Source organism: Eublepharis macularius, chromosome 4, assembly GCF_028583425.1.
Source record: "Eublepharis macularius isolate TG4126 chromosome 4, MPM_Emac_v1.0, whole genome shotgun sequence".
Taxonomy (NCBI): Eukaryota; Metazoa; Chordata; class Lepidosauria; order Squamata; family Eublepharidae; genus Eublepharis; species Eublepharis macularius.
In genome coordinates this window covers 71222681-71250429 of record NC_072793.1, presented here as the reverse complement: position 1 = coordinate 71250429, position 27749 = coordinate 71222681, and the positions used below count along the sequence as shown (strand labels likewise).

Sequence of the window (27749 nt, the reverse complement as noted above, 5' to 3'; positions counted from 1 at the left end):
ACTTTGTGGGGCCGTATCCAGAACATGGAGAGGTGTCTGTTACCTGCTATTGCTAATGGATTATGCCACCTACTACCCAGAGGTGATACCCCTCCAAACAATGCAGGCCATGGGGGCTGCAAGGTTCTTCTGAGGTTCTTTGCCCAAGTGAGGCTGCTACAGGAGCTCCTCACAGACTGTGGAACTCCCTTCACCATCACAATCACTTGCCAGCTCTGTCAGATGTTGGGGATCCGCCAACTCTTCCACATCCTTCCATCATCCTCAGACTGATGTGCTGGTTGAGAGATTCAACCAGATCCTCAAAGGGATGCTCCACAGACTGGAACTACGACAAGCCTAGCCACTGAGACCTCTATGTGGACCCTTTACTTTCGCCATGCGAGAGACCACCCCAGGCCTCCATTGTCTTCTCAACCCTTCGAACTGTTGGGCATCTTGGCTGTGGCCCATGGGCTGGCCCAAGTAAAGAAATGGGGCACACCACAGTATCCAAAGGCTACAGGAGAGACTGGAGTGGGCCTGAAAGTCCAGGTGACCCAGGACTACCAAAAAAACACTATGACAGGGGCACTCCTGAGAGACAGCTACATCTGAGGAGCAATTCTTTGTCAGCCAAAAGGTCATGGAAGCCAGCAGCAGGGGACCCTGGTGGGGCCCCTTTCATGTTACATGGGCCTTGGGCACCCCCTTGTACAAAGTTCAATGAGGACCCTCAAAGCGCCACTGCAAGCACCTCCATGTAAACAACATAAAATAATGGTGGAAACGGCTGGCCTTAGAATGCCAGTTGGCTGATGACCCCTCCCCCCACCCCGGTGCTTGCCAAGGGGCTCATGAAGGACAGAGAGGCTCTCCCAGAACTAGATCATGACTTGTTCGCCACCTAAATCTCCTAGGTGAAGGACTTGCTTGGAACCGTGTCCAGCATGTTTCCCCACCTCCCAGGGTGCATGTCTGTCCTGGCTCAAGCCATCCCCAGTCCACCAGGGTGCATTTCCTGGGGGGCCTAGAGACCCCTTCCCCAAAAATGCTGGAAAGCAATAGCACGGGAGGTCAAAGATAAGCAGCATCTCAATAAAATTGGGCCCTCATACAGAGCCTGGCAGAGTCTAGTCATCCTGGTTCCCAAGCCTGATGGAAGCATCAGGTTCTGCGTAGATTATTGGGAGCAAACCAACAAAAGGAACCCCCTGGCTATACAGACAACACAAGTACAACAACCAGGGTCACAAAAATTAATCATGTAAGGTTGATATAAATTTTTGTATTAAATCCAAAGTGCAACAGTGCAGAGGTGCAATATATATCAAACAAGATTTAAAGTGCATATATATACAAGAAGAGGTAGTCTATCGGGTAGACAATAAATATATTTCTATATACAATGAATATTCTGGTGGTGGGAGAGTGTAGACAGATGGAAGAATGCACACAGGAAATGTCCATATGTGTCCAGCATGTTTCCCCACCATATGTCCAAGAGTGGGAAAAGGACGTGTCCAGAGACACCTAGCCGACGGGCTACAGCTTGCTATTTCCAATTCTATTTCCAATACTATTTCCAATAGTAACTATCGGTGTACTTGGAACTGCAATGGTGTGTGGAGTAAGGGGAGATGCCAGTGGACATCCATAGAGTCTAGCCCAGGATGAAGAAAGACCGAAACGGGAATTGGAAATAGCAAGCTGTAGCCCGTCGGCTAGGTGTCTCTGGACACGTCCTTTTTCCACTCTTGGACATATGGACACTTGAGGGGGGCTAAGCAGGCTAGCGGAAAAGGGCTAAGGCAAGGGGAATAGGGATACAGCAACAGCCCAAACAGAGCCCTTACCTTCCAAGGAGGAGAAGCAGCCACTACAGCCCAGAGCCACACCCTGGCTAGAGGACAGCAGCCTGGCTCAGGAGGTGCTAGGAGCCAAGCCCCTCCAGGTGGAGCTGCCACAGGCATTCTGGGGGAGGAGATGGGTAGCCCCGCCCGGCATCAATGAACAGGCAGCACAGAAGCTGGCCAGGGCAGCTCCTCGCGAGCAAGGCCAGGCAGGCTCAGCAGCACAGAAGCCGGCTGGGGCAGCTCCTCATGAGCAAGGCCAGGCAGGCTCAGCAGCACAGAAGCCGGCTGCGGCAGCTCCTCATGAGCAAGGCCAAGGAGACCTCAGCTGGGGATGGCTCGCATTCAATCCCACCCTGCCAGCAAGGCAAGGAAGCCAAGAAGGGATTAGTGGTAGGAGGGAAACACCTGAGGGAAGGCACAGCTGGGCCAAGTCAGGAGAGGGAACAAGCCTAGAAGGAGGGCGGGGCGGGGAAAGGAAACCCTATATAAGGTGGCTGGGAAGAGCTCTGAGGTGGTGGGTGTGAGTGAGGAGTGATGATGTGGAGTGAGAGCAGTAGGATGCAAGGGTGGAGGCTTGGAGGAGAGTTCTGGAAGGAGGAGATGAAGGAGGACACAGAGGGTAAGCAGGTCAGGTTGAGCAGGCCAGCAAGTGGACTGAGAGGGAGTCTGGGTGAGGTATACCGCCCCTCCTTCCACAGAGCAGGGTCCTTCAGAGTCCCTGGCCCCCCTGTGATGTCAGGAGCAGACTGCTCAGTGCCATGCCCAGCAGCAGCTGCGGCAAGCCCTGACACCTATGACCCCAGAGGACTGAGAAAAGAAATGTTTGCCACCCCTGAGGCTTTTTCAATTTAAGGTGATACCCTTCAGCCTCCATGGAATGGTGGTGACCTTTCAGTGACTGGTCAATAAGATGCCGGGAGTACATTTTGGTGTACACAGACAGTATTTTAAAGAATACACCATACCACACTGGCTCCCACATTGCAATTATCTGTCACATTCTTTGCAGCCCCTGCCTGTCTTGCCAACTAGTGCAAGTAAAGCATTTACTTCTGAAAGGACACTACCTGTCAACAAGGCAGTCTGCAGTCTGGAACTCTGCTTCTACTCCTCACCATCAATCTCCGCACTTCTGCCAGCCTACTAGAGGGCAAAGTTTTCCCTAAACCACGGCCTAGGAGCCAGGTTAATAAATAATAAAATAGTTCACAAGGAAATGACCCATCCTTTGTACAAGCCATTGAGATGGAGCAATGATTAACAAACAATAAAAAACCCATGTACAGGTAATCCAGTTGGCATGATCCTGTTCAACAGAAACATCAGCAAACACTTTTGGAAAGGCAATGTCTTTATCAGGTATATATCTATCCACTAAATGGTATCTCCCCTCTTTCCCTGACTTCTTCATGTAACAGAAACAAAGTTTATCAAGAAAGCAGAGAATAAATGGAAGACTAATTATCTTCCCCTCATTATTTTAAACATCATTACTTTTCCTATTTGAATTAGCTACAGTAACAATATTAACAAATAGATCTGTTCAAGTCAGATTCTATGGAAATAATTACCCCTATTGCCTAATAACTGAGATGCTGCATATTCCTTGGAGACTTAAAATTAAACTTCAGGATTTTTGCAAAGTTATATCTGAGCTGAGTGTCTAAGACTGGAGCAAAAGTAATTGAAATTTTGAGAAGCAGTAAAAATGATAAGATGCATCCACAGGCACATGCTAACATTTCTAGGGGAAAGCTCGAGGGGCGAAGCACCTTTTCTTCAAGAAAGTTTGTGAATATTAAGGCAATTCAAATCCTGCTCAGGAGACTTCACCTATATTGTACATTTATTTTATTTATTTATTTTATTTGACTTATACCCCGCCCTTCCTGCAAGCGGGCTCGTCTTAATAGAGACAATGCACAATAAGGATTTGTTGGTTTTATATATATATATATATATATATATATATATATATATATATATATATATATATATAAAATTGTATATTTATATATTGCTGTAAATATTTAAACATTTTGCACAGCTTGGAAAACTGATAAATGGTTAGTTGTAGATTCCACATCATCTGTGCCTCCACGTGTTTTCCAAAGCTGGCCTTATTGTTGAGTGATACTGGAGGATGATAACAATGTTATGTTTTCTGAGCAAAAATCAGTAACAGAGCTGATAATATGCAACAATAGGTTTAGATAGATTGTGAGCTTCCTAATGTTAAAATGTTTAAACTGATAGTTTAAACAATTGCTTTATTAATCAAAATTCATATCCCTGCACTCTGTGGTACAGAATTTAAGATCGTAAACAAAAGTTTCAGATGCTTGTTAATAGAGTGAAACTTCCTTTTCATTCCATAAATTAGGAATAGTGCATTTTGGTAGGGGGTTTCTTTTATTTAGCACTAGTCGATGGATAAATGTGTGCTTTTGCAAATGGGGTCTTAATCCTTCCTTGCGGCCTTTTAGAGACAAATGAACTGAACAATACCTTTTATTAGATCTGCTTCTGTTGGAAAAACCGTTAACATTTTCAGTCATCTCAAAACTCCTCTTCGGGCAGAAAAAAAGAAACATTCTTCATCCTTCAACTCTTTCTCTGATGCTAATATGACTAACTTGCATTGCATGGCAATGAAGATCAGGCCCAAACTACAAGTACATCATATGTACACTTTTCCTAGATTGTAATTCTGTAGAACAGTTAAGCCTGCATTATTTCACTTCTTTCAGGGCAATTTAATTATACATTAAACTCCTGTTGCCACATTTGATTAATTTTACTTGAAATGTAGTTTTAATATGTCTGGATAATATTAATCATGCTAATAGCCAGTCTTTGGTCCCTTAAAGACTAAGGGCCTATTTATGTTACCACAGCAGAATGTGGTTGCTTCAGAAAGCTCCTACACATTCCTGCTCCCAACCCACACCCCGTCAGTTTAATACATATGCTACCAGCACATTCAGCTTCTGCCATGCCACCCCAAAAACACTGTTTCCATTTGTAAGTAAATTGGTAAACTGGTGCTAGAAAAGTGTTGTAATGTTGAAGTGTTGTAATGCTACTGCACTTTCCTCCTGGCTTTAAAAGCCAGGAAAAGGATAAATGGCTGCTTTTCTCTCCCTCCACAGTCTGATCAGCAAATACAGGTGGGGGATGGGTTCCAACATTGCAATGTTACTATGCATTCTCAAAGTTAAAAAAAAAAAAAGAAGAATGACATAAATTGCAAAACCCCGAAAGCCCGAAACTGCACCGAGCCTTCAAAGCCAGTCTAAAATGAAAAACAAGAGCCCAAATTGAAATTGCCTTGGACAATGTGGAGCATGGGAGTGCCATGCCGAAGCCATTGCAATGGGGGCCAATGTTCATACATGGTGGTTTAAACCATAAGTGCGAAGGGGGCCATTGTGCTTCAGAAGTGTAACTAACTCAGAACTAATAAGACTTGCAATATAATCCTAAGAGAAGTTACTCCAGTTACTCTATTGATTTCAATGGGCTTAGACTGGAGTAACTCTGTTTAGGATTGTACTGTAAGGCTTGGATCCCAATATGGTGTTCTGTCAGCAACAGCTGCTGGTGAAAGAACAGTTCTTTCCCCATCTTTGGAGGATGGGAGGGAGATTGTTGCTCTTTCACACACAGAGGTTTCCCATGTGCTTCCCAGAGTGTTTCTTTGGGCTCAGTCACCCACCTGCACAGTATTGAAGTAGTGGGGAGCACAGAAGGCTGCAATGAGGGAGGAACTGAGAAAGTTGCCTTTCTGTAGTGTGACTTTACCCATGCTGCTTAGGATCCAAGCCCAAATACCTGTCTCAAGTGGATTTGTTTCCTATAGAATATTCTACCAATTTGCATGCACTCCTTGGGATTAAAGTTGCTAAGGGCCAAGCTACATCTCCTTTCTATTTATTACTGAAAAGCACATTCAGCTTTTGCCACACACACCCCAAACACTGTTTTGTTTAATTTTTTAAGAACAGCAATGGGATGCTTACTGCTTTTCTCTGCTATTTTATCAGAATCTCCACAAATTGCTTTTTCCTGAGCGCATAAAAGAATTTTTCATGGTTGCTAGTTGAGCTGGAATGCTGAAATTTTCACATTCGGGGTTTTTTTACCTAAGGGATAAAACTGGAGATGCCAAACATATTCAACAAGCTTTCCTAAATTAGGAAGTAAGAGCTTGAGGCAACAGGAAGAGAAAGACTTCAACAGTCTGAAAATGGGGTGGAAAGCTTCGGATTTTCTATACTATATATTTTGTTGTTACCTGTATACTTTGCTACCTTGGCCGTTTCCTCATTTGCTTAAAATAATGGCATGCTCCCAGAACACTGGCCGCTTCTGTACACAATATGCGCTGAAAAAATGCCCCACATCCATTTTTAAAAAACATCACGTGAAGAAGCCACCTGCATTCTGGGAGCATGCCGCTATTTTAAAGAAGTGAGGAAACGGCCCTTATTGTTTCACCTGATTGTTATCATACAACTGCAAGTTTTCAGACAAGGTTTTGATAAGGAAAACTTTGGCACTGCTATCCTTTTAATATTATTTGAACAGTGAACTGTTATTGTAAGGTGGCTTGAACCATGTGGACAGGCTGGGTATAATTGTTTTAATAAACAAGAATGTAAATAAAAAGTAACTTTTTCTAACCTGCTAATTCTGGCATATTGTTATTTTGTCAGATTGTCAGCTTATGTTTACTCAGAGAGCATTATGTTAGGATTTTATTTTTTGGTAACATACCATCTCAACTAAGACCAAAGTAGTGGTCAAAGAAGGTCAAAGGCAGAACCTAGGCCTAGAAAAATATGCTTAATCAGAGTGGATCCAGTAATTTGGACTTCATAGTGTAGAGGTAGAACCAAGGCCAAACCTGAAATGTTATGGCTAGAATCTGGGAGAATCCAGTACTTTTTACACTCAGATTTTAAAGTGTTTCTGTACCTGTTCTGTGTCCCATGTTTGCAGGGGTTTCACACTTGCAAGTTAGTCATGGGATGCAGTGCTGCTCTTTGTCCACATTATCCCTGATTTCCCCCACCCCCTGAGGACATACCGCAATTTTATTTTTAAGCCGCTGCAAACTTGCAACTAGACATGGGCACGAACAGAAAAAAAAATGAACAAGCTGTTCATTGTTCATTGCCATCCATGAACAACGAACAATAAACAGTAACGAACATAACTCTGTTCACAAACATATTTGTTGTTTGTTGTTTGTGGCCCTTTAAAGGGCCCTTTCCTGCCAGGGGCAGGACCATTTAAGCACCCCACAAACTAACCTTCCCAATGTCCAATACCCACCAAATTTGCAAGGAACATAGTCCTCACTGTCCTCTGAAGACACCCCCCCCTAAGTTTCAGAGAGATTGCACCCCACGAAAGGCATGACCCATTGGTCTTTGCTTTCATTTTCTCTTCACAATGACAAAAACGGGACTTTCTGGTGGAAGATACTTTGAGGGGTTACAAACTGATCTTCCCAATGTCCAATACACACCAAATTTGCTGAGGACATAGTCCTCACTGTCCTCTGAAGACCCCCCAAGTTTCAGAGATACTGTACCCCAGGAAAGGCATGATGCATGGGTCTCCCCCTTCGTTGTAATTTTCTCTTCACAGTGGCAAAAACAGGACTCTCTGCTGGAAGCTACTTTGAGGGGTTACAAAATGACCTTCCCAATATCCAATACCCTCCAAATTTGCAGGGGACATAGTCCTCACTGTCCTCCGAAGACCCCCCCAAGTTTCAGAGAGATTGTGTTGGCAGAGTGTTAACAGAGCAGAGAAGTTATGCTGTGCTGATTAAAGAGGCTAAAAGTTTATTTAAGAAATAGATACTTGAGAGTGAAGTGGAGAGAGAGAGATAGGGTCCTTGCTATCCGACTACATCTTGTAGAAGAATGAATAAGGCAGGAGAGAGAAGAAGCAGGATATTGCCCTGTTTAGCCCAATAGGAGACAAGACAAGGAAATTACCCCCAGGAAACAAGAGAGATGCTACTCTCACTGTCTAAACTAAGTGATCCTTGCTGCCCCCTGCATAAAAGGCACTTCTTCCTTTCTGGCTGCTGCAGTACACTAGACGTTGCAATTTCCAACACCCCTTCTCAATGTCTAGTGTACAAAGTCCACAAAGTTCAGTCTTTCACGTAGACTTTGAAACTTCTCTTTGGTAAGTGGCTTAGTGAGAACGTCTGCAATCATTTCTTCTGTAGGACTGTACTGTAGCTCAACAAGCCCTTCTTCTTGCATATTTCTCACAATGTGAATCTTTATGTCAATATGCTTGGTTCTTGATCCAATTCTTTTTGTCTTTGCAAGTTTTATGCATGAATGATTATCTTCAGAGTTGTATAGGTTTGGGTTCATCTATCCCAAAATCTTCTAACAGTTGTAGAATCCACTTGAGTTCTTGGCATGCTTCTGCTGCTGATATGTATTCAGCTTCTGTAGTTGATGCCGCTACAAGGTCTTGCTTTCTGCTTGTCCAACTGATTGCTCCTCCACCGTAGAAGAACACTCATCCACTGGTAGACTTTCTGTCTGTAGTGTCTTCTGCCCAGTCAGCATCCATGAATCCCACTAGTCTGGGATTGTCGCTTGTTGGTAACTTGAGCTTCAGTTGTGCAGTGTCTCTTAGGTATCTTGCCAGTCTTTTGACTGCATTCCAGTCATTCACACTTGGTGATGCACTTTTCCTGCACAGTATTCCAACTGCTGCTGCTATGTCAGGTCTGGTTACTGTACTTACGTAGAGCAGTTTTCCAATTGCTTCTCTGTACATTTTGATGTTTCTCAGAGGTTCAATGTTTCCATCTTGTTTCAGGAAATCTGTTTCCATTGGAGTGCATGTTGGTCTTCCATCTTTCATATTCATGTAGTCTAGGAAGTTTTGATTGAGGAGATAGCTTCCATCTTCCTCTCGCTCTGTCTGGATGCCATGGTAAAAGCTGACATTTCCAAGACGCTTCACCTCAACCTCTTGGTTCAGATGCTGAATTATTTCATCACGATCTTGTTGATTTTCATAACAAAGGAGAAGATCATCAACAAAAATCAGAATAAAAGTCCATTTGTTGTCTGTCTTTCTTGGGTACAGGCAGCGTTCTGCCCCACCTTGCTCGAATCCTTCTTTGATGAGCATTTGGTTCAGTTTCTGGTTCCAGGCCCTTGCAGCCTGTTTCAGTCCATAAATGCTCTTCTGCAGTTTGCATACAAGTCCTCTGTCTTTTTGGACTGTTCAAATCCAGGAGGCTGTGTCATATACACATCTTCTTTCAGCTCTCCATGTAGAAAAGCAGTCTTCATATCCAGATGCTCCACATGCATCTTCCTTGCAGCTGCTATGCTCAGTAGTGTTCTTACTGAAGTGTGTTTCACTACTGGTGCAAAGGTTTCTTCATAGTCTTCTCCAGACTTCTGGGAATATCCCTTTGCAACTAGTCTTGCTTTGTACTTCTGTACTTCTCCATCTGCATCAAGTTTGGTCTAGAAGATCCATTTGCATCCCACTGTCCTCTTTCCAAGTGGTAGTTCTGTTGAGAATCCATGTCTTGTTCTGGATCAGGGAGCCAATTTCTTCTTTTGCAGCTTTTCTCCATTTCTCTGCTTCTCTTGCTGGCATTCCTTCTATGTCTTCCCAGCTAGAAGGTTCTGGTACAGCTTCTGTTTTTTCCAGGTAGGAAAATTTCCTTGGTGGAACTCCTTTGTTTGTTCTAGCTGAGCATCTGACACTTGGCTGTGCTTCCCCTTCTCTTTCTGTGGGCTCTGCAGATGTCTCATGTGTCTCAGTCAGGTCCCACAGTTGCACCATCTCTGGCTACTGTGCTGCATCAGCTTCTCTTGGTGTAGATTCTGTGGTGTCTGGCTTGCTTGCCTTCTCTCTTTCATCAATATATATCACATTGTGAATCTTCACCGTGTCTGTCTCTGGGTTCGGTATCCTTTGCATCCCAGTGCATATCCAACAAATATGCCTTCTTCTGTTCTGAGATCCATCTTAGACCTCTTTTCCTTTGGAATGTAAGTGTAGGCATTTGATCCAAACACTCTCAGATGCCTTACATTGGGCTTGCGGTTGTACCACAGTTCAAATGGTGTGCTGCTTGCACCCTTTGTAGGCAGCATGTTCTGCAGATAGGTAGCAGTGTTGACAGCTTCTCCCCAACATTTTTGAGGTAGCTCTGCTTTTTGGAGAATACTTCTGCGCATTTCTGTGAGAGACTGATTCTTTCTTTCCTCTATCCCATTGAGTTCAGGCATGTAGGGCACAGTTAGGTGATGCTCTATTCCTTCAGCTGCTAGGAAGCTTGTCATCTCCTTCCCCACCTACTCGCCTCCATTGTCTGTGCGTCTAGCCATTGGTTTTCTCTGGAATCTGTTCTGCACCATTGCTAGGTACAGCTTGAATTTTTCCAGTACTTGGCTCTTCTCTCTGAGCAGATAAGTTACAGTAAATCTTGAAAAATCATCAGTAAAAGTTAGAATGTACTTACTTCCAATGGATGTTACTATGCCCATTGGTCCACAGACATCACTGTGAATCAGCTCTAGTGGTCTTGTGGTTTGCTTCTCACTCTGCCTAGTGAAAGAAGGTCTGGTGCCTTTGGCTTGAATACAGCAAACACATTTCTCTGTATCGGGACATTTTCTCATTTGCAAATCATTAGTCAGATTCTGCCTTTTAAGTTGATATATATAATCTATGTTAGCATGTCCAAGCCTTCTATGTAAAAGCTGAGAACAGTTCTTATGGTTGCATCCTTTAACTAGATTCACTTCCCTTTCAGAGCAATCAAGCATATACAGTCCATCCTTTAATGTGCCTTTTGCAATCAATTCACCTTCATTGCTAATAAAACATTTCTCTCCTCTGAACGCAGTATCTATCCCCTTCTGAGCCATTGCTGAGATGGATAGGAGATTGCTTTTCAGCTGAGGTATATAGAGGCAGTCAACAATATGCACTTCTCTAACTTGGCCACTGGATAGTGCATAATACACCGTTACATGGCCTCGTCCCTGAACAATCATTGCTTGTCCATTTGCTACGAAGAGTTTTTCATAATGTGTATTCAATTCATCAAATAATCCTTTATCTTTACACAAGTGGTTCAATGCACCACTATCAATGGCCCATTGAAATACACTTTCATATTTGGGGGCAACAATTAAACAGTTCTTGTTTGATCTGCCATCATCAGGTCAGCTATTAGCATTAGGTGAGCCATTGACTTTATCAGCATTCCTAAATCTGATATATTGTCAAAGGCTTTCACAGCCAGAGAACGATGGTTGTTGTGGATTTTCCGGGCTGTATCGCCATGGTCTTGGCATTGTAGTTCCTGATGTTTCGCCGGCAGCTGTGACTGGCATCTTCAGAGGTGTAGCACTGAAAGACAGAGATCTCTCAGTGTCAAACTGTGCAGAAGATGTTAGCAGGTAATTTATATCTACTCAGGAAGGTGGGTTTGGGTTGCGTCATCCTGTAAGAGTTTCCCAGGGTGTGGAATGCTAATGGAATGCTAATGCTTCACTGTATCCTGAGGAGGTTCTTTTGCATATGGATTGGTGCTTGATATGCTAATCTTATCTGCAGGCCTATTGTAAGATGTAGAGTATTTTGTTAGCCTGGTGTTTTTCAGGACTGGAAACCATGCTCTATTCATTCTTAAAGTCTCTTCTTTCCTGTTGAAGTTGTGCTTATGGTTATGAATTTCAATGGCTTCCCTTTGTCAATCTGACAAAGTAGTTGGAAGTGTTGTCCAGTATTTTAGTGTCCAGTATCTTATTCCAGGACACTAAAATACTGGACAACACTTCCAACTACTTTGTCAGATTGCACAGGGAAGCCATTGAAATTCATAACCATAAGCACAACTTCAACAGGAAAGCCTCCCATTACTACAACTGCTCAAAGTTTTAAAAACCCTGGTGACATGCACTGCAAAGCCCCCAAAGCCTGAGTCTGAATGGAGGTTTCCAAGCAGGTCTGAAAGAAATCACAAGACACCAAATCGAAACTGCCATGTGAAAAGAGCAGGTGCAGTGCCTAAGCCATTGTGATTGCCATGACTGCTCAGAAATAGCGCTTTAAACTGTAAGTGTGAAAGGGGCCTCCGAAATCAATGGCTTTTCAGACCCAATACTGGAGAGAACATGATTTTACTAGGTCATCACTAAAATGCTGGTTAGTTAACAGCCCAGCGTAGGATCAGTGTACTGGTTGCAAAATTACAAGTTTTTATTCAAGTCTTGGAATTAAGGCTGCCAAGCTCTGTTAGGGGTGAGAGAGCTCCCACCTCCAAGGTCTTGTTGCCCACCACTGCTAGAAGTGGAGGTGGGAGAAAAAGTAAAAAGAAATATAATTCCTTTTCTAATTACAGGAAGTTTTTACCCTTGAGTTCTGGCAATTCCTAGAGCTATCCAGATGAAACAAAGGGTAGCTCTAGGAAAAGTTCTATGGTAAAGCCAGGAGTTCTTACCATAGTTTCCAGGCACTGACTGGCAACCTTATTTGGAATACTTTATTGAAACAAAAGGATCAGAATTAAATTTACTGCAGAAAAAATCAAAGCCAGTCTTACAAAAAGATTTATTCATTGATTTTATTTAAATCTTAACCTACCTTTCTGCAACCAAGTTGCCAAGCCAGCCTGCAAACAATAAAACCATAAACAGTTCCAGACTTTACTCAGCAAAATTCTGCAGTGGAGAGAAAGGAAGATGCTTAATCATTTCTCTTTCTGTTATTTGTTGACTCAAAGTAATTCTTCCTAAGCTGCTTTTCTGCCTGTGTGGGAAAAGATACAGAAATCCTATACCTCTCTAGCTGGCAGACGGGGAAAAGCTGAGAAGCAATAGGTAGCGAAAAGGTTAAACTTGCTCAACCTTCCCTCTACTCTTCTGCTCTCAGTTGCATGTTCTGAGGATGTTCTGGTGAAAAAAAGGAGAACAAAACACAGTACTTCATGCAATATGTAAGTGGTTGTCAAGTGGTTGAAATTACTGAATTTTAAGGAACAATATCAGGAAACATCTGGCAGCAAAGTTTGAAGACACTGATTCTTTTTTTCTCTCTCTCTGCAGTGCCACCAGTGATTCGTGTCTATCCTGAAACACAGGCACAAGAACCTGGCATATCAGCAAGTCTCAAATGTCATGCTGAGGGCATTCCAAATCCTAAAATTTCCTGGCTAAAGAATGGCATTGGTATCACACCTAAGTCGTCCAAGCAATTGATGTTGTTAGGTAAGGGTAAGAAAATGATGTTTATATATTTTTCAACAGGACAATCTTTGTACTTTCGTTTTGTTTTCTTTATTAGCATACAGCTGTAGGTTAATGCCAGATATGTTTACTGCTTCTCTGGTAAAACTTCCATCAATGGCTGTATTATTTATTTATTTATTTTAAAACATTTGTATACTGCCTTTCCATCCCAAGGCAGTGGTAATGAAACATAGCTAGTTCCACATCTATATAAATAAAGACAAGTGTCCTGACTGACTCATCAATGCCCAGCCCAAACCCATGGATACAGAAACATGAAATTTGGGGAGAACATTCCTTTCATGATGCAAACACCCACTAAGAAGGGATTTTAAGAAATTATCCCCCTAAGGGGGTAAAAAGGGGTAAAATGTGTTTTCCCAAACAGATACAGCTTTCCCGTGTGGCTGGCAGGCTGCTGCCTGCTTGCGCCCCCTCCCACTGCCAGCTTGGCCACTCTTCCCTGATTGGGCCAGCCTTTCAAGGTCATTTGTATATGCGGGCTGATTGGGGCTCACAACATTCCACACCTTATCCCACCCTATCTCCCCCGAGACAGTTGGAACACAAAGATCATTTGCCTATGCAGCCCGGTTGGTCCTCACCCACCACATTCTAAACAGTATGCAGTTGCTATTGGAAGTCATTGAATGTGTCCTGAGGTAAACTGCACCTCCCAGTCTTCCCCTAAAAGTTCATTAGGGTTGCCACCTAAAAAATAAAAACCCAAAATGTTACATACCCATAAGTATTATAACAATTTAAAGTAGTTAAATACCGTAGTGAAGCACAGGTATCAAGCTAGTCTTACATAATCAGAATGTAGGTTTGTATATTTTCTCTTTTCATATGGACATTATTGAAATGAAGAGTTTTTAATTCTTTATGTTTGTGTAAAGAAAACAAATCCAGCTAATGCATGAAATACTTACTGAACAATTTCACATTTTTCTCATAGTAACCATTTTGACATTTTGCACACAGCCTATCGATATTAAGCACTATGATATTAAACATTATGAATGCTGAGCGTGACAACCTACCAGATGGTTAGGAGTGGGAACATGGCAGGGGGTGGCATTGCAGGCATGATGATGTTGCTTTTGGAGAAAACTAAGAAATGATGGCCAGAAGCACTAGGAATTGTGAGAAACTCTGGTAACCATTGAGTTTCTGGCAATTTCTAGAGCTACTGGCAATAATTTCTGGGCCCATGCCACCACCTTTTTAAAAATCTTCCTCCCACCACTACTTGGAATTGCAGTGGGCAATGGGAGCTCAGGATGAAGTTCCCATTGGCAACCCAATGAATGTATAATAGGCAGCCCAATACATCATAATGGGAAGAAGCCATGGCTCAGCAGTACAGTATCTGCTTTACTTGCTGAAGGTCCCTAGCCATTCCATGGAATTTTCAGTTAATACTAAGCAACACTAAAGCAAAAGACTCTGACCTTGATATACCAATGGTTAGCATAAAGCAGTTTCCTGTGTTCAAGCTTTCAGAAATGGTATTCTGAAGGCAAACATATATGTCTGAGAATCTAATAGTCTACAGTCATCCTTTCCTCATTCTTACAAAATGTGTCAGTTTTGCTAGTTTCATGCTATTCTAGAATCATGCTAATTTACCATTGATCCTCAGTATTCTTGACTCCTCCATCTGCACCACCACCTCAGTTCTGAAGCTACATGACTAGAAGGCATTAACTCTGATCCTATTTGATTTGAATGGTGCTCTGTGCCAAATAAATGTGCTCAGGAGGACTACAGCCTAAATCTCCTTGATTTCCAAAATGTGTTACAATTTACAGCTGCTTATGGATTTCTGTGTTGCAGCAAATGGAAGTGAACTTCACATCAGTAGTGTTCGATATGAAGACACAGGTGCCTATACTTGCATTGCTAAAAATGACGTGGGAGTCGATGAGGATATTTCTTCTCTCTTCATTGAAGACTCAGCTAGAAAGACTCGTAAGCTTAACTTGCACCTTTACTTTGCAAAGGAGGGAGGGGGAGGGGCAATGAGGATTTTCCTGATTTACATCATCAGGCCTAACCATCAAGTAACCAATTTGTTTCTATTTATTACTAGCAACACTTATAGTTCAAGGAGGTTTCATGGTCCATTTACTGGTTTTGTTTAATAATCAGACAGATTTTGGATACTCACAAAATTCTGTGTTGCTGAATTTCTCTGCCAAATTTGATTTGATTAGCACAACACATCAAAACTGACCCCATGGTGCCTTTTCCTTTCCTCTTTGTTTTGTAGATCATTTTTCCTCCTTACTTTGCAGATTAAATGCTAGAGTAAAATATGGTACATATTTCAAATACCTATTTTCAGGAACAATGTCTGATTCTACTATTCATTCAGCTGATCACATATGAAATCTCATATCAACTAGGAAAGGAAAATAAGTTTTCAGATATGTATTTGAGAGCTAGTATGGTGTAGTGGTTACAGTGTCAGACTAGGATTTGGGAAATCCAGTTCAGATCCCAACTCTACCGTGGAAGCTTGCTGGGTGACCTTGGACCAGCCACACATACTCAATGTAACCTACCTTACAGGATTATTTTGAGGCTAAAATGGAGAAGAGGAGAATGACCCACACCTTTGGGTCCCCATTGGAGAGAAAGAAGTATAAATGAAGACAGACAGACAGACAGACAGACAGACAGACAGACAGACAGACAGACAGACAGACAGACAGACAGACAGACAGACAGACAGACAGACAGACAGACAGATAGATAGATAGATAGATAGATAGATAGATAGATAGATAGATAGATAGATAGATAGATAGATAGATAGATAGATAGATAGATAGATAGATAGATAGAAAATCTTATAGACAAATACCCAAGTGGTCCTGATCTGAGGATACTTAAATCCAGAGATTGGAGGTCTGAACAGACAAGACAGATCTTCCTATAGACCTGAAAAATGCTCCAGGTTTGAAAAAAGAAATCTGAAATTTAAAAAAAAAATGGTGGTGGGGGGGGGGGAATGAGATGTGCCCTGCAAGTCATTGCTGGTCCCCACTAGTACATATTCTAATACATATATCCAAGTGAAACACCAGGAAAAACACAGACTTACATGCAGGTAATCAGAAAAAGAATGGCAAACTGGAGCCAGGGGGATTTGCTCGTTCCAATGTCAGATATCTATATTGAGCTTAAACACACTTTTCATGAAAGTTTCTCCAAAAGCTGCTTATCCAATCTGTTTCTTTAAAGCTTATGTAAAGATGTTCCACAGTTTTCCTTGGTAATGTGAACCAGAGGACATAGTTTTGTACTAGAACCAGAAAAATCAGGATTTAAATCTTCAATAGTCATGGGGGGTCCTTGGCCCAATTACTCTGTTTTAGTTTGATCTCTCTCACTGCTTGACCTACTTTTATTTTGAAGGCAAAATTGAGAGGGGAGAATCATGCATACTGTCCTGAACTACGTGGAGTAATGATGGGATACAGTGTTATAAATCAATAAAGTACAATCATATCTCTTCTAATGTCTAATTAATAGGGTGTGCACCAAGAAAGTTTCCGTTTTAGTTCAGAAGGGTTCCAGAATAATTCTGTTCCATTATCAGTTTTTTCTGGGTCAGCCAGTGCCAGCTCGGAACTGATCCATTTGGGGGGTTTTCATTTTGGTCCATTGCACGCCTGTTGGTTGGACATGCACAAATGCATGTTGTTCTTCTCAAGGGTTTAGACTAGGAGGTGGGGAAACAAGGCTCTGGGACAGCTGTTTTCATGCTTAACCAAAAACAGCATCAACCATTAGTCCCCCTCCTAAACCATTAGTTCCCCTCATAAACCATTTATCCATTGAGCTTCTCTTCAAGCACAATAATATACACACAATAACAAACCCATAGAAGGCAAGTGTTTGTGGGTGGAGCTGCAGGGCATTCCCAAGTAGGAGAGCCCTCCAACAAGTGCAGTCCCGGAACATTAAAAACAAGCCTGCTCAATGTTCACTTTTTCTTTTTCTATAGTACCAATAGCTTATTATCTTTGCATTCTGCAGTTGCCTGTTGATTTCAGATTTCCTTGTGCTTTGCTCCCACAAAGAGAGGCGAATCTAAATCCTTCCTTTTGATGATCAGCGTTCCACTGCAAAACAGGACATTCTTGCTGCCAATCCTTTCCATTGCCCAAGTGCAGGCAGGCAGGCAGGAAGAATGATTGACTGAATCCCACCCCCTGCCCAAACAGACCTATGTTTTCCCTACAAGTTTTCTTTTTGCTGTGGGGGCAGGCAGGATTGTTTTGAAAGGGAGAAGTAGGTACACATTTGGCATTTGATTCAGAAGAGAGAGCCCTGAAACATCATGGAAGCAATCCTAAACAAGTCTACTCAGATGTAAGTCCCATGTTATTCAATAGTGTTTACTCCCAGGGAACATTTCTAAAGCTGATAGGAGGGAAGGGGAGTGGTCTTCCCTTGTGAGGACTGGATTTGAAGTGAGTCAGAGAATGCCTTTTCCTGGGTAGCTATGGGGTGACGAGTGGGGACATGCACTCATGCCATGCACATTGGTCTTATTCCTCCTTCCAGCAAAGTAAATTAATAACATAAGGTCTCTCTTCCCTTGTGATCTGATTGGTGCTATTCAGGAAAACAAGCTGCTGCCCTGCCAGGTGAGCACAGTGCCTCCCTCATGCCATGTGCTATGAAATGGAACACATAAACCTTTTGGCAGGAGGGTCTCATTCCAATTTAGTTCCCCAGATTCAGTTCTGTGTTTCAGAAGCTGCCTTAATGAGCTGAACCAGTGAATTCTGTGTGTTATTTTGGCTCTTTTATCCATTATACACACCCCTACTAATTACTTTTGTTTTGCAAAACTATTTGAAATTCAGTCCTACATTCCACAGAGACCATGTGCAATTCTGTGATGGGTACTGTGCTTTTTTGTTTTTATTTTCTGATCCCATACAGAATCAATTCTAGAAAATATACTGATTCATGGGACATCCACTGAACATTTAGCATGCTCCCTCCAATGTCACCAGCAATGTACAAAGACTTATAGATCTCCCTGAAGACTGTGCTCCTTGGAACGTGAACAGGATATTTCCTGCAAATAAATAATCTAAACTAGGAGATTAGGATTACTAGTCACCCCCTGGCAATCCCTGGGATCTTTTTGTGGGCAGAGTCTGGTGAAGGGAGCATCACAAATGCTGTGGCATCACTTTGTTGAGTCGCCAGAAGTGTAATTGCTACATACACAATCCTCTAGGAATTCCCCCAAGAGATCTGAGAAATTCCTACAGTAGATGCACCAATCCCCAACCCTCATTTCCTCTCCTGCTGCTCTGTACAATAAGGGCAGGAATAAGCATGGCAGGCAACCAGGAAGCTCTACAGGAGATGGATTCCATCCAGGTAGAGAGATGGACAGGTTAAAAGGAAACCCCTAGGGCCATGAAGTGCCGATTAGAGATGGGCACAAACAGCAATACGAACTAAAAAAACCATGAACAGCCCAATCAGCTGTTCGCAAACAAGCTATTCATGAGGCCCCATTCTAAACGAACAGGTGGTTATTGCAAACCTCATTTGTTGCTGTTTGTTGCTGTTCATCAAGCCAGACAATCTGGCACCTGTAATCAATTCCCTTGGCAACCGGAGGCAGGGACTGCCTGAACTCTGTCTGAACTCCTGCTGTTGCCCTGGAAACCCCAATCTAAGCCCAATTTAGCTTAATAGGCAAGTCTTCCTTTCAAGTGTGGAGCTCCAAATTTGTTACAAGGAAGTAAAGAGCAGGGGGGAGGGAGGCTCCCAGCTCTGGTTTTGCAGACAGTGAGGGAGAGACGGTTGCTGTTGGCATTTTGAGAGAGAGACAGGGAGAGTGCATTGGACCTTGAATTTTCTTTGTGTGTGGTGGCTTCAAGTTCCAGGGCTTCTGCCAGGCTCTGGGACAAGCTATTATTTATTACTGGTACCTTTCCTGCTGTCTGCTCAGGTAAGGTTTCTGGGAGTGGTGCAGTAGGGATCTACCCCTTCAGGTTCCAGGGCTACTGCCAGGCTCCGGGACAAGCTATTATTTATTACTGGTACCTTTCCTGCTGTCTGCTCAGGTAAGGTTTCTGGGAGTGGTGTGGTAGGGATTTTGATGGCTGGAGGAGAGCTTGCTGGCCCCCACGAACAATGGACAACGAACATGTTTGTGAACAGATCATGTTCATCAATGTTTGTTGTTCATGGATGGCAACGAACAACGAACACCATGTTTATTTTTTTTTTCTGTTCATGCCTGTGTCTAGTGTCAATTATGTCATCTAGAGTATGCTGGATCCTAGAGGCCTCTGAACTTTCTGTGCTTCTCCTAATACAGCCTTCCTGATGCCATGCCATTCCAACAGAGTCATTCAAGGGGTCAGAATCACAGGGACCACTCCATCCATACCAGCAATCTTCAAGGCATTTAGGCTGTGGGCCTTGCCTGATGACATATTCAGTAATATGCTGAGGTCTACAGGCTTTTTGGACTTATTATGATGTCTTCACAAGAGACTCTGATATGGGGGGGAAAGGTCACACACACATTTGGTAGGCAGATTTGGACCTAATCATCAGTGAAATTGAACAGGACCTTAAATGACTCCCACAGACAAATATACTCATTTTTTTTTAAGATGACAAGGTTGCACTTACCTGTAACTGTTGTTTGTCTAGTGTCTTCTGTGTGTGACTGCACAGAAGACTGACAACAAACAAAAGTTTACTCTTTTTTTAGGTATATAAAAGCTTGGTTTGTGTGCACTGGGTTGTACTGGACAGTCACATTCTCTGAAGACCACTGCACACATATTATTTTTTGAAGGAGTACTAATGAAATATTTGGCACATATACTTAAAAATGTAATGCATTAATTTGCCAAATGGAGGGATAGTTCCAAGGAACAGGAGTTGACTGTGGTTCACTAGCAAATATGTATTTAGGGGCAAATGCAGATTTGCCATTACTCATAGTGTTCTTTAATAACATATCTATGGAATAGTAAAAATAATTAATAATGTTTATCTGTGTAATTCAGCTTTTGTATATTTTAAAAACCCCTTTCACCTTAAAACTGTTCGTTATCATTGAAAGGAAATATGTCTGTTTAGTATTTGTTCTAATTACCTATCAAAATATTATTTTACAGAAGGTTTTTTATCTGACTACCGCTTTCGTGGAATTCTGCAAAATCAAAGGCATTTTTTGCAGATTCACAATTTTCCTCCGAGTTGGATATGAATAGTTTTGCGATCTTTACTCTGGAGAACTCAAGAAATATTGATTTTAATGGAAGTTTCTTGTGTTGGAAGGCTTTGACAAGGAAAGACACCAAAAGGAAATAATTTAAATTGGAGAGAAATTTTTTGTCAAACCCTTACTCTAATGACCTAGTTTGCTTTAATTAGTACTATAAGATTATTAACCAAAGTAGAATGTAAAATTCATTTAACTGCTGCATTGAAATGTTGACATTGTTTTTTGTTTCCTTTCTTTGACCATTTTCTGGCTCTCCTATTTCTCTGATGCTGCAGTTGCAAACATACTGTGGCGAGAGGAAGGTACTGCAGTGAAATTGTCTTGTTGTAGTGATAATGTGCTTGTCTGCTTTAATAATTCCATAACAGGCCATTTTCCACTAACTTGCCACTAACCATATGGGTCTCTGGTATGAATACCAGCTTAATTTACAGGCAGACCAATACAAAAAATAGTATAATACTGCTAGTACAATAGTGATGTAAGTTTTCGGGGGGGTTGGGGGTGGTAAGTTTTTTCCAAGCAGCAAAATAGGTGCTTAGATAGTTAATATTAAAATTAATGAGAGATTATGAAATGTTTAATCTTCAACAAAAACACTATCATGGTCACAATTCATTGAATTAAGTGAATTGTAAGTACATCATGCTCTTATTTACACACAAAAATTTCAAGCTATAATGCATGCATATTCACTATTTAAACAGATGATTATTTCATAACCCACATTCAAAACTTTCCAGGATAATTATGTTAAAAAGCTCCTGTACTCCTTCCTTTAAATAATGTAGCACATTGCAAATCCCATCTGTTTTTATTTTGTTTGACACTTATGCATTCAGCTTGATCAGAAATATAATAGTTGCAGGTATTATATGATTTGTAGTTTGTATACTAATTAAAATAACTGTAAAAATCTTCTTAGAATCAGCTGAGGGATCCTTCACATGTTACTGCAGTGTGCAAAAGGTATTCTTCCATGTCTTTACCAATGCCATCAAGGTAATGTTTGAAAAGGCATGTGAGTGGAACAATTTGTATGGGTTCTTCCCAGGTAATTGCAATTCAGCCAGAAAAAGATGACATGGGATTGGCATGTCAGTGTTGGTCCAGCCTTTCCAATGTTACTGTAGCATTGTGGGATGTTGCTCTCATGCCACTGCAGTGCCTTATGAAGAAGCCATGAATAGTTTTGTTAACCTGTAAGTGAGGCCTGGAGATCCCTCAGAATTACTACTGATCTTCAGACTATGGAGATCAGATTCCTGGGGGGAAATATGGCCACTTTGGAGAATGGAATCTATGGCATTATATGCCATGGAGGTCCCTCCCCTTCCCCAACCCCACCCACCCTTGTTTCCACCCACAAATCTCCAGGAATTGCCCAAGACGGAGTTGACAACTCTAGCCATGAATATTAAATTTTTGCATAAAATGTGGCATATGATTAAACCAGCCTTGTGTGTTTCTTTGGTTATTAATTATAATAATTACTGAGCTGGAATGTTTCATAATTATCATAATTAATATGAAAATGAAGCAATAAAACCTATGATTTTCTTTCATTTTGTTCTAGTTTCTTTCATTATTGCAGTCTCTCTACCATCTATTGGTTTCACTTTTACAAGACAGCCAGCATCTACCTAATAAGAGCATAAAGACAGCACCGTTTTCCTTAGATGGAATGGGAGGGATGCTCTGGGGCTTTCTAATTGATTGCAAGCTGTAGCCACTTGGACTGCATACATATGTGAGGTATTCAAGCTCTGAAGGACATGGGGAGGGATTTTGCCTTCCTCTTTCCTCCCAATGCGCTGTGCCAAATTTCCCTTTGCAGTTTGTACTCCCCTGCTTACTTGCTGCTTTCCAAACATTGTACCTCATTCAAGCAAATCCTCCTCAATGTCCTCCCCCTCCTACCTGCCTACTCAGATGCCTTGAACTCCCTGTGCCACCAAATGCCCTTTGTCTGTCTGCTTCCTTTCCTCATGCTATTGTTCTTCTAGCAAAGCAGCTGCAGTGCTGTTTGATCTTCTGTTACTGTATGAAATCTTTCCTATTGTTTCTCCCTTAGACTTTAATATTAAATATGAGTAACATTCATTGCCTCAAAAGGTGGAAGGGGCTTTTTACTGTCTGAAATTTGGTAGAGTAGGTGTCCTTGGGGAATACTACAATCTCCCTGAATTTTGTCAGATTTTGATGGAAAGCAATTTAGGGTAGAGCCTTCTATTTAAATCAGTGGGAAATAGTAACAAAAATAGAGTTATTGTCGAAGGCTTTCACGGCCGGAGAACGATGGTTGTTGGGGGTTTTCCGGGCTGTATTGCCGTGGTCTTGGCATTGTAGTTCCTGACGTTTCGCCAGCAGCTGTGGCTGGCATCTTCAGAGGTGTAGCACCAAAAGAGTTACTTTTGGTGCTACACCTCTGAAGATGCCAGCCACAGCTGCTGGCGAAACGTCAGGAACTACAATGCCAAGACCACGGCAATACAGCCCGGAAAACCCCCAACAACCATCAAAAATAGAGTTATGAAAACAAAACAACAATAATGAAAGAAACAATAATGAAACAAAACCATATGAAACAACTCAATAACAAAACAGTCCTTTTGGAAAAACAGAACAAACTCCCATGCACAAGTCTAGAACAAATATATCTATCCGCAGTTTGTAAGTTCATCTGCATTAGAAAAGTGTACAAACTTATTGGAGCTTCACATATATTTAATTTCCTCAACAGTTTTTAATTGTGACACACTAGGTATTAAGAATCTTTATTAGTCTTATTAAAATAGAAAGTAAGGTGGGAAATGACTTTTGTATTGGTGGTAAATTAATCACTGAGCTTTATAAGCTTTGAACTATTCAATATTGCCCAAATTGATTAAATTGTTCTGTATCGACTTCACCTAATGTAGTAAGGTTTCTATAAGTAGCATATGACCCTGCCATTTTGTCTCTTGGGGATAAAAAGCTCTGCAATGCAATAACACCCAATAAAGGAAATATTTGTGAAATTCATTTGGGAAAACTTGAATACAGTATCCTATAATGACCAGAGTTTCTTTGGTGCTGTAGTGGTATTCTGATGCTTTAAGGATTCTGTGTTTCAAGCATCCATATTATGTTTATCATTGTGCTTAAAAAGTAATCCCATCCAAGCTATATTTTGTATATAGGGGAAAGAAGTTACTGAAGTTCCTACAAATAAAAATTATTAAGCTAAACTAATATTAATAGTTGCAATACTAACCTCCTTTGATTAATAGATGCCATGACAGGAGTCATTGCTGCTTTTATTAGGTGTTCTAAATTTATTACAGCGAAAAGGTTAAAGACACACTCCTGATTACAAATATGCCTCACATACGATGATAGATTAACAGTGCAATCCTAAGCAGAGTTACTCCAGTATAAGCCCATTGAAACCAATGGGCTTAGACTAGAGTAATTCTGTTTAGGATCGCTCTGTAAGTTTTGTTGATTTGCCTATGGAAACATCATTGTGTCTATAATTCTGTTCTCTGCTACAGAACTATATTGCTAACAGCAGGCACCCTTGCATAGTTAAATTAAGCAGGATTTTGGTGTCTACTGATATGAAGTTCATGGTCCAGTAAGCAAAGAGCTAAAATCTAGTTTAAAATGTACTAATCAGAAGAAAATATTTTAATTACTAAAACTAGGTTTATAAATCTTGTGTAATGCAATGCTGAGATAATGAAGATCATCAAAGCACAAATTGTAATGTTTTCCTTAATGGAAAATTTATAAGCCCATAATACAAACCACTAAAGCATAAGTAACAAGAAGTCTACAGATCTGAATGACATTGTTATTAAAATCTGCTTTAGGGCAGGGCAAATGAAATGATATGTGAACATGCATTTTTACTAAAATGATCACAGAGAATAGAATGGTTAATGTGCATGTATCTGCTCATAGGCATAGTTCACAGTTATCATAAGTTACTGCATGGTTGTTATCATTTGTTTTAAAATGTCCCTATTTTAAACATCTGCAGAATTGTGCACTCATTGCATCAAGGGCAAAATCCTGCCTTCTCATTTATGTATTCAGTCCCCATTGGAACTAATAGGAACTGTGTACATGTGGCAAGAAGGGATTTTGGTCCGCTTATGTTGAAAATGTCAGTGTAAAACATTTAAGCCTAATTACTTCAGTCCTACAATAGTGATGATAGCACAGGCTATGCTGCAGAAAATGCATGATCTCTCACTGCATCACATTAAGGATCATTGCTCCTAGATCCATTTTGATGCCTTAACTGGGGTATTTCTGTGATATAATTCAAATATTAAACTTCATATACTAAACTCTCAATGCATCAAACAAAGCTGTATGTTTAGTTACCGCTGTGCTTTGGTGTTAAGTAATCAACATGGGGTGGGATGTGGGGATCTTGCAAATACACAAATTTAATTGCAGAATAGTTTGCAGGATCTGTGCTACAGATATATTTGCTCTTTCATATGACACCTCAAGTAGATCAATAGAGCAAATATTGCATGAATGATCCAAGTAATTGATATTCTGCAAAATATTTTTTCCTTATTAACTGTCTGGACACAACTTAGCTCAAGTTAAGCACTTTTGGGTAGAGGTGGGCACAGACCAGGAAAACTCCACGGACCACCAGCCTGTAGTCCATCTATTTTCATGGACCACGAACTTTTCACAGACCAGCCCGGTTCGTGGACTGGTTCGTTGATCCGTGGTCCATCATTTCTGGCAGCCCAGGCTCTGCCCCCTTCATACTCAGAGAGACCAAACTCACAGAGAATCTTCAGCAGCCTCTCCTCCAGTGACCCTCCAAGTTTGGTCAAGAATGCATTTCAGACGTCCAAGTTACAGACACCCAAAATGGCTGCCCCAGGAAACTTCCAGTAGATACTGGAGTCACAAATGCCAATTGACTTGCATTGGCTAGCAGCACCAAAAAGTGGCAATCAGGCAAAATCAAACAGAAAAGGGTGGGGGAAGAGCCCCCTTGCCTAGGGAATTAGGGAATTAATTCTTCTCCTTGCTCTCATAGAGAAGAATGAGAGCTCTCTGATTGGCAGGCAGAGCTGCCTATCAAGGTTTTGAGGGCTAAGATTGGCTGCAGAACATCCACCCCTTCCTTGCAGAATAGGAGCTCTCTGTTGGCAGTCAGAGTTGCCTATCTAGGTTTTGAGGGCTATGATTGGCTGCAGAGCATCCACCTCTCCATTGCCTAGGGAATTCATTCTTGCTCCTTGCTCCATAGAGCAGAATGGGAGCTCTCTGTTCGGTAGGCAGAGCTACCTATTAAGTTTTCAAGGGCTGCAAAAGGTCCCTTGCCTAGAGAATTGATAGATCGGTGCCAAGATGTCTGGAATCACAGACCACGGACCAACGGACCAGCCCAAATGGACCACAATTCATGAAAAAGGTAAGTCCCATGAACTGTGTGTTCGCAATCCACAAACCGGACCAGACCGTGTCTAATTTAGGTCCATTTTCCAGACCGTGCCCACCTCTACTTTTAAGAACAGCATTTTTCAATGGGACTGCTAGCATACTCTTACTGTGCAATCCTAAAAAGAATTACTCCAGTCTAAATCTATTGAAATCAATCAAACTGGAATAACTCTTCTTAGGACTGCATTGGCAATTGTCTCCCTCTGTAACAGATGGAAATGAAAATTTGACTTTGGTAGAGTTTTGCCCTTTGTGATTAATGTCCTCAAGTAACTTTTCAGGCCCCAAGGGATTAATAGATTACTGATCTAAACAGATTTTACATTCACATGCAAAAGAGGAGACACTTTTTGTAACTAAGGATTTACGTATCGTGGCACAAAAAACAGTTAAAATTTCTCAGCAGCACAACTATGGAAGTTTGGCAGATAAGTACACTATCAGCATAATTTGAGATGACACAACCATTATAATAATGTCTTGTGGAATATCTAAATGTGAACAAAATGAAAGAGAAGATCCCCTATGCGGCATAGGGTATCTTGCTGGAAATTCAGTTAGAGGCTAAGTTCTTAAAGCTTGTGGAATGCCCCAGTTTTGATAGATGAGTGCTGTTGTAATGCAAAAAGATCCCACATTTGTGAATTACAGTTTGCGGACTTTCAAAAATGTATTTGTTTTGGTGGTTACAAGGATTTCCTCCCAATGACCATACAACACCATAACACATATTTCTTGGAACAATGAAGTATGCATTTTATTCCACTTTAAAATAATGTTTCTGTTTATGTGCATAGATCAGCTGCATTTTTTGCATTGTCTGAAAAATAAAATGAATAGCAAACTGTTTCTAATAGGAAGGAAAGAATCCTGCATATAAATTTGGTGAGAATTTTGTAAACACATGATCCCCAGTTGCTTACTTGAATTTATGAGTACTACCACCAAGACAATGCATTTTTGAGCCTATCTGTCCTCCCTCCACACACCTTGAAGCCCTACTTGTGACATGAACCTGAACTTTGTGAATGCACCACAAGCATCTGTTACCAGTTTTTTATATAGCGTTTTGTTTCTTTAGCCTGCATATTTATTTTCAGACTTAAGAAGTTATGCCATGTTTTTCCTACTCTTTTTTGTTTTTTCTTTTTCTCTTTAAGGCCTCTGTGTGGGAAACATGTTCTATGTCTTTGCTGATGATGGTATCACAATAATTCAGCCAAATGACTGTGAGATCCAGAGACACATCAAACCAAATGACAGGGTTTTTACAAGTTATGTAAGTTTGGGGTAATCTGTAATGTTGACCTTGTTATATAATTGTGAAAGGTATTTTGGGAAAGCAAAAAGTTATGACTGAAATGACATGGAGATGTAGAGAAGTAGGCCTGGTTTTCTTGTAGACTATTAAGTGAAGCCTTAGAGTTTCACAGAACTCCATTGCTGTAATAAATAATACCAAGCATTTGCATAGCACTTTGGAGTGTTTAACACATACATGTTGGTAGTTTAAAGTGGATAGCCTTGTTGGTCTGTAGTAGATTTGGGTCCAGTAGCATGTTAAAGACCAAATAGATTTCCAGCGAATGAGCTTTCAAAAGTCAAATCTTTGACTCTTGAAAGCTCATGCCCTGGAAATCTAGTTGGTCTTTAAGGCGCTACTGGACCCAAATGTTGTTCACATACATGTTGTTATGAGGTTGAGGAACTATGATTTGTCTAAGGCTGCCTAGTGGATTCATGGATGAAACAAAAGTTGAACCAGAGATTTCCTGTTAGTCTTTTAGCCACTACCCTAAACTTGCTCTCATAGTTTCACACATTCATCTAGCTGAATGACACATCTTT

The 27749-nt window shown here is 41.3% G+C and overlaps 1 protein-coding gene across 1 annotated transcript in view; it reads left to right on the top strand.

The window, feature by feature from the left end:
* Positions 1–27749, top strand: part of FSTL4 (follistatin like 4) — a 733440-nt gene that overhangs the window by 672765 nt on the left and 32926 nt on the right. Inside the window, exons 8-11 of the mRNA XM_054977698.1 lie at positions 12962–13123; positions 14984–15118; positions 20711–20737; positions 27062–27180. Coding sequence (XP_054833673.1) covers positions 12962–13123; positions 14984–15118; positions 20711–20737; positions 27062–27180 — 443 coding nt within the window. The remainder of the gene's footprint in view (positions 1–12961; positions 13124–14983; positions 15119–20710; positions 20738–27061; positions 27181–27749) is intronic.